The sequence below is a fragment of the Cricetulus griseus genome, chromosome 7 (assembly GCF_003668045.3).
Source record: "Cricetulus griseus strain 17A/GY chromosome 7, alternate assembly CriGri-PICRH-1.0, whole genome shotgun sequence".
Classification (NCBI taxonomy): domain Eukaryota; kingdom Metazoa; phylum Chordata; class Mammalia; order Rodentia; family Cricetidae; genus Cricetulus; species Cricetulus griseus.
Genome location: NC_048600.1, coordinates 126,384,091 through 126,399,371, shown reverse-complemented (window position 1 = coordinate 126,399,371; position 15,281 = coordinate 126,384,091). Strand labels below are relative to the sequence as shown.

General features: G+C 46.1%; 1 protein-coding gene across 2 annotated transcripts in view; it reads left to right on the top strand.

The window, feature by feature from the left end:
- Nucleotides 1–40: 40 nt before the first annotated feature.
- The window catches only part of Fam104a (family with sequence similarity 104 member A), a 20,892-nt gene continuing 5,651 nt past the window's right edge, over nt 41–15,281 (top strand). The window contains exons 1-3 of one of the 2 annotated variants that reach the window (XM_027425781.2): nt 41–291; nt 9,988–10,081; nt 14,491–14,550. In XM_027425781.2, coding sequence (XP_027281582.1) covers nt 71–291; nt 9,988–10,081; nt 14,491–14,550 — 375 coding nt within the window. In that variant the 5' untranslated portion in view covers nt 41–70. The remainder of the gene's footprint in view (nt 292–9,987; nt 10,082–14,490; nt 14,551–15,281) is intronic. The other variant, XM_027425782.2, reaches the window with a different exon arrangement.

Below are 15,281 nucleotides of genomic sequence, written 5' to 3'. Positions count from 1 at the left end.
CTGTGGGCCAGCGCGGCCTGCGCCCCGCCACTGCGCAGCCGCGGGAAGACGGTACCACGGCGCCTGCGACATGGGGGGGCGCGGAGGAGACGCCGGAAGTCGCGGTGGTACGGGTCGGCCCGAGGGGTACTCTGCGCCCGCAGCCTCCACCCGCGCGGCGGCCAGAGCCCAGGCCCGCGGGGGTGGGCGTGGCGGTCGTCAGCACCCAGCTCCGTCTGTTCGCTGTCGGCGCGGGGCGGCGCCGCGTCGCTCGCCTTCACCAGCTGCCATGAGCGAGCGCCTCCGCCCCAGGTGAGCGAAGGGACCCGCTTTCCCGGCCGCCCCGGCCGAGCATCTGCGCGATGGAGCCGGGGGCGCCGGCAGCCGGGGCGGTGCGAGGCTCCGTCTGCGTCGCTCTGCGGTCGGAGGAGGCGGGGAGGAGGCGGGGAGGAGGCGACGTCGCCTCTGACACCTGGACGGACCCCGTGGGTAGCCGGAGAGCGGTGACGACTCTCTGGGATCCGGGTCTGCTCCCTCTCCGTCCTTTTCTTTTTTCTGGTTTGCTTCGGCTTCTGCCCTTTCCGCTTTGGAATGAGGTTTGTTCGGCCGCGAGACGGACGCTGGACCTCAAGCTGTCCTGTCCTAAATTTAGGCGGGTGGTGGTGGTGGTGGTGGTGGAGGAGGGGATGGGAGGGACAGCCGAGCTGGAAGGGGCAGCCCCCCTCAAGCAGGCGCCCCTGAGGGGACGGGACGGGACGGGACGCGGCGGGGGCGGGCAGCTGCTGGCGCCCCAAGGTCAGGGGAAAGGCGGGGGTTGGGCTTAATAACCCTGCAGCTGGGAGGGCTCAGGGCCCAGCGCAGCGCCGCAGTCCTGATCTCTTGTGAAGCCAGAAGGGCACACGGCCCCTGGCGGGTTGTGACCCACTCCCGGTTGTGACCCACTCCCGGTTGTGGCCTTAACAGGCAGGATTCTAAACTGTTTGGATGAGGAGCCGTTTGGCTTTGAGGCGGGAGGTGGAAAACATTGCGAGTTATGCTCGTTCGCATCTCCCCTGAGCCTGGCCTCAGGCCCCAGGCGGCCTCTGAGAGCTTCAGGCCCCAAGCAGATGATAAGCTTTCTTTCTTCCCTTCTTATTTTCGTCTTCGAGAAGGTGGGAAGAAGTAAGTTGGGATGCTCTGCTTCAGAATGAAGAGGACCTGCTTTATTTCGTATTTAGAAAGTCTCCCAACTACGGAGCTGGACGACCTAAAAATACATCACCAAGTTGCACCTTTTTTTTTTTCTGATGAAGAACAGACTTAGACTCGTTTAAGTCTATCCGGGTTCTCATCTCTTTATTCCGTAGTGGTTCGAGGCTTTCAGGCGGATCATAGGGTTGCCTTTTTATTTTCTCTTAAAATATTTTATGTATATTTTGTGTATGAACGTAAAAAGATATTTATGTATATGAGTGTTGGCTTGCATATTTGTATGCATATACGCCATGTGCGTGGCGTACCTGGTGTCCATGGAAGCCAGAGGAGGGCATCGAGCCTCCTGGAGCTAGAGTTACAGATGGATGTGATCCTCTTGTGGATGCTGAGAACCAGTACCCTTCAACAGCAACAAGTTTTCTCAATCTCGAGCTGTCTTCTCTACCCCTGTCTCTTAATCCTTGCATTCGTTGATTGTGAATGTAATCACTTTTTTTTTTTTTTTTTTTCGGGGCGGGGCGGTTTCGAGACAGGGTTTCTCTGTGTAACAGCACTAGCTGTCCTGGAACTAGCTCTTGTAGACCAGGCTGGTCTCAAACTCACAGACATCCGCCTGCCTCTGCCTCTCAAGGGCTGGGATTAAAGGCGAGCGCCACCAACGCCACCATGTGGTTGCTGGGAATTGAACTCAGGACCTCTGGAAGAGCAGTCAGTGCTCTTAAAGGTTTATTCTTGATATAGTTACTTCTTGGGATAGAGGCGCTGAGATTTTTTTTGCCCAGTGTTGAAAACTTGGAGGTCCCTAGACTGGAAGGAATTATTGATTTTATTTATGTAGTAATTGTGGCAGAAAGCATGCATTTGTGTGGACAAGATGATCAAAGTAAATTGGAAATTATAATGTGCCTGTCAAAATTATAATCTGGTCTGTGGCATTGATGCAGTACCAAAAGGTTGTGTTTCTGTCTTCTGGTGAAGTCTTTAAAATAAGCCATTTGAGCCAGGCAGTGGTGGCGCACTCCCATAGCCCCAGCACTCGGGAGGCAAAGGCAGGCTGATCTCTGAGTTCAAGACCAGCCTGGTCTACAAGAGCTAGTTCCAGGACAGCCTCCAAAGCCACAGAGAAACCCTGCCTCGAAACCCCCCCCCCCAAAAAAAAAAAAAAAAAGCCATTTGGTGAGGCCAGATCTTTTTTGCCTGCTTTGCTCTTAACCCATGAGCTAGCTTGGCCAGCTCCAGTGTCTGTCTCCAAGTCAGTTCCTGTCTCTGAATCTGGCTCCTCAGTTATTAGATGAAGGATTGAGCTCAGACTCTTTTTCAGATTTTGACAGTAGACTGTGAAGGCTGTAGAAGGGTGGCTGTGTGGTGGCAAGGAAGTCTGCCTTACCGCAGATCATTAATTTTTATGTTATGATTTGGGGGAGAGATATCTTACAGCAAGATGTTTGCTTTTTGTTTTCTAAAGATTGATTTATTTGTTATGTTTACAACATTTTGCGTCCATGTATGCCTGCACTCCAGAAAAGGGCACCAGATCTCATAACAGATGATTGTGAGCCATCATGTGGTTGCTGGGAATTGAACTCAGGACCTCTGGAAGAGTAGTTAGTGTTCTTAACTTCTGAGCCATCTCTCCATCCTTGAGTTCATTTACTTTTAAAGAAACATTTGAGATAGGTGTGGTAGCACTTGTCTTTAATCCCAGCACTCAAGAGGCAGACTCGCTCTACATACCAAGTTCAAGGCTAGCCGGCTACATAGACCTTGTCTCTAAAAAGACAAATAAAATAAAACCATTTGAGAACTAGTTTCTGTACTCTATGATTACATCTGCCCAGGTTCTTGAAGAGGACAAGGAAGATAGGACAAAAGTGAAATAAGGAAAGAGATGGAGTCGGCTGTCCTTGGGTGTGATAGATATCCAGCAATTATTTTTGCCTAGGTGGAAAGGAGAGAATCTAATCAATTACAGGGTGCCTCGAAAAATAAACGACAGTGTGGCCAATTGTAGACCAGTGATCTTGTCCTTTTTAATAAGGTTATTGGAAGCTTAGTGCTTCTAGTGGGGCATCTAATAAAAGCCAGAACAACAAAAATGGAGACTGCATAGAGCTCATTCTTAACTCATTACCTACAGGGGAGGACAACTCTCAGGCCCAAGAGATTACACTTGTACTGGGAGAAACTGACACAGCTTCTGTGGCTTTCCTAGATGTGGATGAGAACTGTAGAGCAGCCCCTTGCTATTCTTGTTACGGGGAGGAAGCATTCCCTGTTACAGATGAGGACATCACAATTTTTGTTCAGGCTCATAAAGTTTGGTGGGAGTGACTCAGCAGCCCTAAGCATAACCAGCTGTTGGCACACTGATAACATGAAAGCTAAGGGGCCAGTCTTCTTACTGCCTCTGTGAGTTTTTCTTTTGAGTGTCACCTGATTCCCAGCAGACGTTGCTCTGTCGATGCTGCACGTCTGCATGTAAATTGCCATATTGGGATGAAAGCAGAAGTGTCTTGGTCCAAATTTATATACTGATTTGTTTTCCTTATTTTTTGAGACGGCCTCACTGTAGTTAAAGCAGAAGCTTCTTGGTTGGAATTTATATGCTGATTTATTTGTTTTAGTTATTTTTTGAGACGGCCTCACTGTAGTTCTGACTGCCTTGTAGCTAGCTCTTTGTTGTAGAGTAGGCTGGACTCAGATTCACAAAGATCTACTTGCCTCTGCCTCCTGAAGGCCGGGATCAAAGGTTTGTGCTGATTAGATTTATAATAGTGTACCCATTTAATGGTTATTAAAGCTTGGTTGTGTCTAGGCTGTAGCTTAGAGAGCCCTTAAGACATAGCACCTACAAGGCCCTGGGTTCAACCTAAGCACCATAAATAAAACAAGACCCCCTTGGAGCTGGAGAGATGGCTCAGAGGTTAAGAGCACTGGCTGCTCTTCCAGAGGTCCTGAGTTCAATCCCCAGCAACCACATGGTGGCTCACAACCATCCATTGTGAGATCTAGTGTCCTCTTCTGCTGTGCAGATATACATGGAAGCAGAATGTTGTATACATAATAAATAAATGAATAAAATATTTTAAAAAGTGTTTAAAAAACAAGACCCCTCCCCTCAAAAATACTATGCCAAAATAAAAACCCGGTATTTGTCTTGTTTTTAATTTTAAAGTTGTTTAAGAAGATTGTGTAAGTGCTAGCCAGTCTTCTGGGAGAAGGGTAAGAAGTAGAAAGAGCATCTCATGTTACTGATGTATGAGTAAATTGTGTAGTCGTCAGGTTGTTCAGAACCCTAGGCCTGTCTGTAACTCCAGTTCCAGGGGATCTGACATTCATAGACATACACACAGGCAAAGCACTAATACACATAAAATAAAATTAATAAACCATAAAAGGGCCTTGTTTTCCTCCTTAACTCATTGGCTAGTCCTGTGCCTTACATTCTCATTCTCTCTCTCTCTTCCCTCTCCTTCCCTCCCTCTCTTCCTCCTTCCCTCCCTCCCTTCCTCCATGGGAGGATTTATAAACCTCAAACAAACCATTTTAAAGAGTCCTCCCTGGGGCTGGAAAGATGGCTCAGTGGTTAAGAAACTTGATGCTCTTGCAGAGGACCTAGGTTGGGTTTTTAGCACCCATGTGGCATGCTTGTGGCACATATGCATACGTGCAGGGAAAACACTCATTCACAGAGAAAAAACAAAAACAAAACAAGAAAAAAAGATCAGGTCTAGTGGCTCACACATGTAATCCCATCACCTAGAGGCTTGAATTTGAGGGTAGCCTATACTAAGGAGAGCCTGCTTCAAAAAACAATGGGGCCATTGAGGTGGCTCAGGTAGATAAAGATACTTGCTGTACTACCTGTCTAGTAAGGAGAACCAATCACAATCTGCAGTTTTTTTTCCTTCCTGACTTGTATACACAATATAATAACACCAAAATGCCAAGCCCTCCGTACTCCAAGCCTGGGTGTAGAGTATAAACTCATTCTTAAGAGTTGGATAGCTGGGCAGTGGTGGTACACACCTTTAATCTCAGTACTGGGGAAGCAGAAGCAGGCGGATCTCTGAGTTTGAAAACTGCCTGGTCTGCAGTGAGTTCTAGGACAGCCAGGACTACACAGAGAAACCCTGACTCAAAAAAAGAAAAAAGAAAAGGTGAATACAGGCTCCTGAGCTAGAGTGCTAGTTTTGACTTCTACTCAAATCCTTGTGTTAGGAACTTGTTGCATACAGAGAACTCCTAATTTATTATGTTTGCAGTGGTCTGCTTGCATGTATGCCTGCAGCCAGAAGAAGGCACTAGATCTTACTGTGGATGGTTGTGAGCCACCGGGTGGGTTGCTGGGAATCGAACTCAGAACCTGCCAGTGCTCTTAACCTCTGAGCCACCTCTCCAGCCCCCTCCCTGGCCTTTTGTCTGTTCTTTTTTTGAATGTGCTTTTCATTTTTGTTTCTTTGTGACAGACTCTCTATATAGTCCTGGCTGTCCTAGAACTCTCTGTGTAGAACAGACTGGCCTCAAGCTCAAAGATGTCCTCTTGCCTCCCTCTGCCTGCTAGAATGCCCATCAGGCCTGGTACTCTACCTTTGCATTATTATTGCTGCTGATACTGCCCTTTGGACCTAAGGTCAGTGCTGTCCAGTAGAACTATGTTTTGCTGTTTAAAGAGTTTTTATTAAAGCAAAAATTTGATAATTTTTTTCATCACCCAGTTACTTAAGCAGAGTTGAGGGCTCAGCAGTTAAGTTATTGCTCTTACAGAGGACCTAGGTTCAATTCCCAGCACCAACATGGTGATTATCTGTAACTCCAGCTCCAGGGCATCCATTACCCTCTTCTGACAGCCATGGATGTCAGGTACATGTGTGCACATACATGTAGGCAAAACACTCATACACATAAAATAAATCTTAAAAAGGTTAACCAAACAACTGATGGTAATCTTTTCCACAGAGAAGATCTGCAGACCTACAGAATCTTTGAATTTTTGTTCTTTGCTGAACCTTCTTTTTCCTAGGGTCTAAAAAACAGTCATTTGTTTTGCATTTTATGAGTTGCTTTATATTTTTGTTTTAAGTAAAATAATTTAGAACTGGTGTTGTGTTGTTCACTAGACAAGGCATATCCCCCCCACCCCCCATATAAGGTTCAAAATGTCCTTTCCTGCTGGGCATGGTAATGAGCACTTTTAATCCCAGCTCTTGGGAGGCAGAGGCAGTGGATTTGTGAGTTGGAGGACAGCCAGGGCTACTTAGTGAGAGTCTATCTTTAAAAAAAAAAAGCAGCAGTAGTGGTGCATGCCTTTAGTCCCAGAATTCAGGAGGCAGATCTCTTGAGTTTGAGGCCAGCCTGGTCTACAGAGCAAGTTCCAGGACAGCTAGAGCTAGAGCTACACAGTGAAACTCTGTTAAAAAATCCTGTTTTGTTTTTTTTTTTTTTTAAAAAAATCCTAGCCAGGCGTTGGTGGCACAGGCCTTTAATCCCAGCACTCGGGAGGCAGAGGCAGGCGGATCTCTGTGAGTTCCAGGCCAGCCTGGTCTCCAGAGTGAGTGCCAGGATAGGCTCCAAAGCTACACAGAGAAACCCTGTCTCGAAAAACCAAAAAAAAAAAAAAAAAAAATTAAATTTATATTTTGCAACATTTTCCATAATCAATTTACAATAGTCTGTTTCTTCAGTGAAGTAGGAGTTCCTTTCTGTGGTCTCTGATCAATTTTACTCTTGCTTTTTTTTCGGGGGGGGGGGGGGTTCACTGTGCAGCCCTGGCTGTCCTGGAACTCACTCTGTAAACCAGGCTGACCTTGAACTCACAGAGACCCACCTGCTTCTGCCTCCCAAGTGCTGGGATCAAAGTCGTGAACCACCACTACCTGGCCTTACTCTTGACTTTTGAAGTGTGTTTTATTTTGTGTGTGTAGACATGAGTGTGTGGCGGTCAGAGCGCCACTTTTGAGAGTCCGCTTTCTCCTCCACCATGTGGGACCTGAAATGGAACCCAGGTTGTCAGGCCAAGCAGCAAGGGCCTTTACCTGCTGAGCCATCTCACAAGCCCCCTGATGAATTTTAAATGGCAGTAATCCTGACAGGGGAAAGCAGCAGCTGTTGATGCTTTCTGGGCAGGCCCTGTAGCAGTACGGCTACAGCTCCATCAGCTCTAGAGCAGAGAGCTGGAGACTTGGGCATATGAAATAGTTCGGGTTCTCAGTCTCCAGCATGCTCAATACTATGAATGGGCTGCATTGCTCCAATGAGAGAAAACAGCACTTCACCCAGTATTTGCTTTTGCTGTCAAGAGGCATAGTGCTACCAGGCGTTGGTGGCACACGCCTTTAGTCTCAGCACTCGGAGGCAGAGGCAGGCGGATCTCTGTGAGTTCAAGACCAGCACGGTCTACTCTACAAGCACTAGTTCCAGGACAGCCTCCAAAGCCACAGAGAAACCCTGTCTTGAAAAAACCAAAAAAAAAAAAAGCATAGTGCCACATGGAAACAGTTAGAGACCCTGTACTTGAACATCAGGCTTCTGTGTGGTAATTGTGGTTGTTCGTGAAGCTGTTGGGGATTGTGGACTCCCACAGTCTATTTATGCTGGGCATGGTGAAGACGGAGTGGCTGGCGCAGCCTCCTGTGACTGTGCTAGTATCACATTGGTGGACATGACTTAGCCTGTGAGGAGGCTTGGCTGAAGCCTTCAGGACTGAAGGCTGGTGTAGGAGTGGCTAGGGGCTAGCATGAGGCAGGTCTTGGGATTCGTGAGGCCTGGCACCCTGAGTGGTTCAGTGAGTACTTGGTCGTCGTTGAGCAGTTTGGCTGGCTGGGAAGGTAACCGGTGGCATGCCTGAGCCTGAGGTAGCTATGTGAAGTAACCTGAAGGAGGTGCTGGGCACAGCTTGCACATTTGCTGTTCTCTATATACACTGGTAGTGAGATGAGCTTGGCATTGTGTGCTGAGCCAAAGCTGCATGTGGTGACTCCAGGAGTGCAGAGACTGTTGCTGTTCAGTGTAAAGAGATAAGGTCTCGAGCCTTGGCTAGGCTGGTCTGAAACTTAGTGTAGCCCAGGCTGGCCTCAAATGTTCAGTGATTCTCCTGCTTCAACCCCTGCTTGCTGGCTTTATAGGCATAGCCACTGCCTGGCAGTAACTGCATTATTTATTTATTTACTTGTTTATTTATTGGCATTTTGGGGCAGAGATCTGCCTGCCTCTGCCTCCCGAGCTCTGGGACTAAAGGCGTGCGCCACCACCACTCAGCTGGTTTTTTTATTTTTATTTTTTTTTAAGATTTGTTTGTTTATTAGGTACACAGTGTTCTGCCTGCATGCCAGAAGAGGGCACCAGCTCTCATTAGAGATGGTTGTGAGCTACCAAGTGGTTACTGGGAGTTGAACTCAGGACCTCTGGAAGAACAGGCAGTGCTCTTAACCTCTGAGCCATCTCTCTAGCTCTGGATTTTTTATTTTTTATTTTTATTTTTTTTTAAAGATTTTATGTATTTATTATGTATACAACATTCTGCTTCCATGTATATCTGCACACCAGAAGAGGGCACCAGATCTCATATGGATGGTTGTGAGCCACCATGTGGTTGCTGGGAATTGAACTCAGGACCTCTGGAAGAGCAGTCAGCACTCTTAACCTCTGAGCCATCTCTCCAGCTCCCGGATTTTTTATTTTTAAATTAATTATTTTTGCTCTTTTTGAGACAATCTTGTGTTGCTGGCCTGGAACTCACTGTACAGAACTCAAAGTGATCCCTTGCCTCTGCTTCCTGGGTTCTGGGATTAGAAGTACAAGCCATCATGCCCAGCAAGATGTGGATTTTAAATTTTGGTTGATTTAAATGAGGCCACATTATTAGTGGCTGCCATGTTGCACAGGTTATTCCAGGCAGTTGGTCTTAGAGGTATTCCTTTAATTTATTCCTGTTTTCTGTTTGAGATTAAAATCCTTCTGATGGCCCCTATTCTTGTAGATAAACATGCACTCTCTTCTACTGAGCACTTGCTAGAGAAAGGTGTGATCCTTTCCCCCCTTAGCCTGGTGGTTTTAACCAGCATTTACTGTCAATGAGTGACAGACAATCCAGGCAGTGATGTAACATTGATAGTCCAAGCATTTTCAATGATGACTCAGAAAAATAATAGTCAACCCCCCCCAAAAGCAGGGCATCAGAACCTCTAGACAGCCTATTTGTTCCTGTGTGGCTCCGTCTTGTGTGTATTTCAGGGCAAAGAGGCAGTCAGTGGCACCACTTCAGTGCCCTGCAGGGCAGGGAGTAAAGGGGGGGGGATTGGCGTTATAATTTCAGGGGGTGTGGTAAGAAGAAACTGAGTTGGGAAGCTTCGTGGTTACCTTCCTCATGTTACTCTGTTCCCAGCAGGTGTTTGGGAACTAGCCTTTCCCCTAAGGCTTGGCCTTACCAGCTGTCTCTGCTTACTTAGTGCCCAGTGCTGGAATAGTATAATTCCTCCCACTGGGATGTCATGGTGGATTAATTTTTTTTAGACTGAAGGGTAAATGTTTTTCATATGTAAATTATTTTTATTTTATGTATGTGTAATGGTGTTTTGGCTACATGTATGCTTGTGTGAGGGTGTCAGATCCCTGGAACTGGAGTTATAGATAGTTGTGAGCTGCCATGTGGATGCTGGGAATTGAACCCCGGTCTTCTGGAAGAGCAGCATTCTTAGCCTCTGAGCCATCTCTCCAGCCCCGCAAGGGTAAATTTTTGTGTGTTGTTGGGGTTTATAATTGAAGAGTCTGCAAGCTCCATAACTGGTTATTTTTCCTCTTTGTGTTTAATTTCAGGAAAAGGAGAAGAAATGATGATGATAACCATCTCCCACCCCAGACCAAAAGGAGCAGTAGGAACCCCATCTTCCAGGATTCCTGGGACACAGAGGTAGACAGAATGGCTGCAGGCTCATCTGCATGTCTCCCTTGCGTGGTTGACAGGAATTCCTTTTTCAGAGATTACCTCACCTGCCCTGATTGTGGTCGTTCCCACCTTGGGGTCATTCCCGCTTAATGTCTCATTATTTTGAGGCAGAGTTTTGATGAGTGGTCCTGGCTAGTCTAGGACTCAAACCTGGTTGGCCTCAAGTTTGTGGCTGTCCTTTCTCCATGATGGGGAGTTATGTGCTGGCACACCAGGCTTGTATTTCTTCTTTTCTTTTTCTTTTATTTCGGAGTGAGGGGGTGGGGGTTCAAGACAAGGTTTTTCTGTGGCTTTGGAGGCTGTCCTGGAACTAGCTCTTGTAGATCAGGTTGGCCTGGAACTCACAGAGATCTGCCTGCCTCTGCCCCCCAAACTCTGGGATTAAAGGCGTGCTCCACCACTGCCCGGCTGTATTTCTTCTTTTCAGTCAAAGTCTCTGAGGAAGGTAGGGACTGTCCTGCCAGGTAAGTAGTGTGTACATGGTCATTTTCACCCCCATCCCCACCCCATTTGTAATAGTTTCATGGACTTTGGAAGCCCATCTTTGAATCCTCTAATTTTACATTTCCACAACTAGCCCATTTCCTGGTGGCTTATGAGCTGTGATTGTCCTCACAGGAGACATATGTGTTCAATAACAGTTCTGAGCAGTAAAACATGTCTAGTGCCTGTGCACAAATCCCCTTTTAGAAGGTTTTCATTCTTCAGTGTGTTCTAGAAAGTGTTGGGAGGGGAGGAGAGTGAAGCAAAGGTGGGGAGCACTCTCAGAGTTCTTTGCAATTTTTGTTTTCCAGAAAGAGTGCTCTGCTGTGGGGACAGTTTTTTGTGCAGTTGGGACTTGATAACAGAACTCAAGGTTGAAGTGCTGAGGGTGAATCATCCACCTCCACATTCTGGCCCCTAACATGTCACGCTCCAGTGACAGACATCTGGATTTACACACTAAACAAGACCCTGTTGTGTTTGGTTCCCGCTAATAGGATCTGCCTTTTATTTAGACTTTGAGCCACTAATCCAAAGTCACCAATGAGCGGACATTGGCCTTCATGTTTCAGGGCCAGCTAACACATAAATCTAGAGTATGTTCCTTCCATGAGTAGACTTGAGTTCTGATAGCATTTCTTTAAAAATCTTAGTCTATTTTTTTTCTTCTTTAAAAAAGTGTTTAGCTTGCCTGAGCGGGGGTAGTGGTGGCGGCACACGCCTTTAATCCCAGCACTTGGGAGGCTGAGGCTGGTGGATTCTGTGAGTTTGAAGCCAGCCTCGTCTACAGAGCTGCTACACAGAGAAACCCTGTCTCAAAAACAAAACTAACAGAAAAGTGTTTAGCAGAAAAGTAGTTGAGTTTTTGTTGAATGGGATGATTGGGGGAATCCGGGGGATGAAGGAAACCAGAGATCAGAGTATGCCCTGAGCATCTTAGGTTGGACAATAACAGCCAAGGACTTGCCACCATCCTGTCTGTGGTTTGATGTTTTAGAACAGGATTTTTAAAATGTCATTTTTTTAACCTAAAAATTTGTTTCCTCTTTAAAAATTAAAAAATTATCTTATCTTTTTGTGTGTGTGTGTGTGTGTGTGTGTGTGTGTGTGTGTGTGTGTGTTCTCAGGGTGGGCACTGTGGAGGGTAGAGGACAGCCAGCACAAGGCTTCAGTTCTCTCCTTCCACTCTATGGGTCTTGAAAATCAAACTAGTTGTCAGACTCCGGGCAAGTGCCTTTGCCTGCTGATCTGTCTCACGGGACCTGGTTTTGTCATCTTCTTTCTTTTTTAAATAATTTTTTGGTTTGGTTTGGTTTGGATTTATTTGTTTGTTTGTTTGTTTTTTGTGGGAGTGAGGTTTTCAAGACAGGGTTTCTCTGTGTAGCCCAGACTGTAACTCGTTCTGTAGACCAGGTTAACTTTGAACTCAGAGATCTGCCTGCCTCTACCCTCCCGAGTACTGGTATTAAAGCCGTGCACTACCACCGCCTGGCTTTTAATATAGGGTTTCTCTGTGTAATAGCCCTCGTTGTCCTGGAACTCACCACCGCCACCTGGCTGTATGTATGTGTGTGTGTATGTATGTATGTATGTATGTATGTATGTATGTATGTATATATATGTATGTATGTATGCATGCATGCATGCATGCATGCATGCATGCATTCCTGCTTATGTGAGTTTATGTGTGCCACATGATTAGAAGTGCCTGTGAGGCCAGGGGTACACCAGCTCCTCTAGACTTAGATTTGAGTGCTTGTGAATTACCAGGTGTAGATGCTGGGAACCAAACCCCGGATCCTCTAAAAGAGCAATAAGCGCTTTTAGCTGCTGGGCCATGTCTCAAGCTCCTCTGTTTCCTTGTTTGAAGCACATGCATTTTAGTATTAGGGTTTTTTGTTTGTTTGGTTGGTTTTTTTGTTGTTGTGTTTGGAACTTGTCAGCCTGGAACTTCCTTTGTAGACCAGGTTGGCCTTGAACTTGAAGAGATTCACCTGCCTTTGCTTCCCAAGAGCTTGCTGGGGTTAAAAGTGTGCACCACCATGCCAGGCTATATTGTTTTAATTGTAGTTTGTAGAGAATATCCTAGACTCGGTTTCTACCATCTATGCATTGGCACCCCGGGAGAAAATAGTGGCTTGTGACTTTTGGGTTACCTATCTTTCTTACTTGTCCAGAGAAGTTCCACTGTTGAACCAGTCTGGAATCGACAGTCTGAAGTATGGGCTAGCTGGTCCTCATTACAGCGTAAGGCCACTGTAACAGCCTTTGTCTGAGCCCACTGGCAGCTTGCCCAGCTTTGTATCTTAACCAGCACTCTCAGTGTTGCTTGCTGGATATAGGCTGCTCTGCTCTGTGCCAAGCTTGCTCTGTGCTGGAGTGATGAGTGTACAGCAGGTGACCCAAAGAGGCAGAAGGCTGGGGTCTTCTAAAGTGGGAAGTGAAGCCCAGGTGACTGACATTTCCTCACTGGAATAGATTCTTGTGTTTGTAGTACAAAAACAGCTTTGGAGACATTTGGCTCCTTTCTGATAATTGTATATAAAAGAGAAGAGTAAAGTTTTAATATTGTCAGTTGACGTAATAAATAAGCTACTGGCTTAATAAAAGAGGTAACCTTTTAATTCTGAGGCTGGGTCAACAAGATATGCTTCCTTTAGGGTGAGATAAGAACCCATTCCCTAGGGCTGGAGAGATGGCTCGGTGGTTAAGAGCACTGGCTGCTCTTCCAGAGGCCTCAGGTTCAATTCCCAGCACCCACATGGCAGCTCACAACTGTAATTCCAGCTCAAGGGGATCCAACACCCTCACACAGATACATAGGCAGACAAAACACCAATGCACATAAAAAACAAAGCAAAAAATACTAAAATAATTTTAGAGTTCTTTTTCTGGTGACTTTTTCCATTTGTGAGGCAATTGTTTAAAATCATTACCTATAATGAACTTCTAAGATTTACTCTTTTATGCCACATCTAATAGTTGGCCTTGAGGCATCTGCCTCGTGCAGCTGTTACACTGGTCAGTTGTCTGAAAACTGGATGTCGTGGTCACCTCTTGCCTTGGTGTTCTGAGTGAAGGGCTGGGAGGCCTGACTTAGAGAGTTGCTCTGCAAGCAAAAGCTTTGTATTTGTTTTCTTCCTCTCTTTCTCCCTCTCCCTCTCCCTCTCCCCCTCCCCCTCCCATCTCTTCTCCCCCCATTTCCCCCCACCCCCATTCTCTCTCTCTCTTTTCGAGACAGGGTTTCTCTGTGTAGCTTTGGAGCCTGTCCTGGAACGGACACCTTGGTCCCCTGTAAGAGTGACAAGTGCTCTCACCTGCTGAGCCATCTCTCTAGCTCATAGCTCAGTATTTGTAAACACTTAAAAAACGGGCTAGATTATGCAGGTGGAGCGGCTTAGGTCTATAATCCCAGCCCTTGAGAGGCTGAGGCAGGAAGATTACCATTAATTTGAGAGCAGCCACAGGGCTCTACAGTAAATTGTAGGCCAGTCTGGGTATAGTGTAAATCCCTCTCTCAAAAACAAAGCAACCCCCCCCCCCAAAAAAAAAACCCCAAAACCTTCAGAAAGAAGCCAGTTAGATTCACAGGAGCTACTCTTGCTGGTTTGAGTTGTAGTTGTACACATGTGGGAGTGATGCTTTTCCAGCATAGCGTTAGTGTCTGTAAATTACACTAAATGCTGACATGCAAACCAGCCTTCTGGTACTCAGGTGTGAGCCTGATAAACAGAGTTCTAGTTGAATAAATGAATAAACTTTTTAGAGTGCCAAGTACCCTCCCCAGTGTTTCCTGTTACTATGAGGGAATGGGGATGGGGTGAAAAGATGGGGAGCTACAGTGAGCGGCTTTCCTAAAGCAGCATGTATGTGCCTCCTTGTCTTTACAGGAAGAGAGGAATTCTGATGCTAATACTGAAGTCCCAAGAGTTTTTAGTGAGAGTATAAAGGTATGCCCAAAATAACAGGAGCAGGGAGGGGGGCCACAGCTTTTCAAAGTCAGGACTAAATCCATTGCTGTAAGTGAGGAGAACTAGCTGTTGGGTGACAGTGGGAATGCACATAGTGCTTATTTATTTATTTGTTTGTTTGTTTAATTATTTACTTGTTTATTCATTTATCTATTTATTCGCTCATTGATGTACATGAAGGATTGGACCTAGAGCCCTGTATACTCCAGGCCAAGTGCTACACTGCTAAGCTACATCCCCAGCCCAGTTTAGCATAATCTTTTTTTGTTTATTGATTTTTTTTCTGAGACAGTGTACTCTGTAGTCCTAGCTGTCCTGGAACTTGATCTGTAGACTAGGCTGGCTTTGAACTTACAGAGATCCTCCTGCCTCTCTACCTGGAGTGCTAGGATTAAAGGCATGAGTTAAAAGAATTGTTTTTTAAATTTTCATTTCATGTGTAGGAGTGTTTTGCTTCTGTGTAAATCTGCATTGTGTGCCTGTGGAGTTCAGAAGAGGGTGTAAGCTTCCCTTGGAACCAGAATTATAGAAGGTTGTGAACTACCATGTGGGTGCTGGGAACTGAACCCAGGTCCTCTGCAAGAGCAACCAGTGCTCCTAACTGCTGAGGCATTCCTCCAGCTCCAAGTTGAGCATAAGTTTAGATATGCTTAATATTAAAGTGGTCATTTTTAATTTTGCTTTAAAACTAGATTGATTCTCTAATTTAC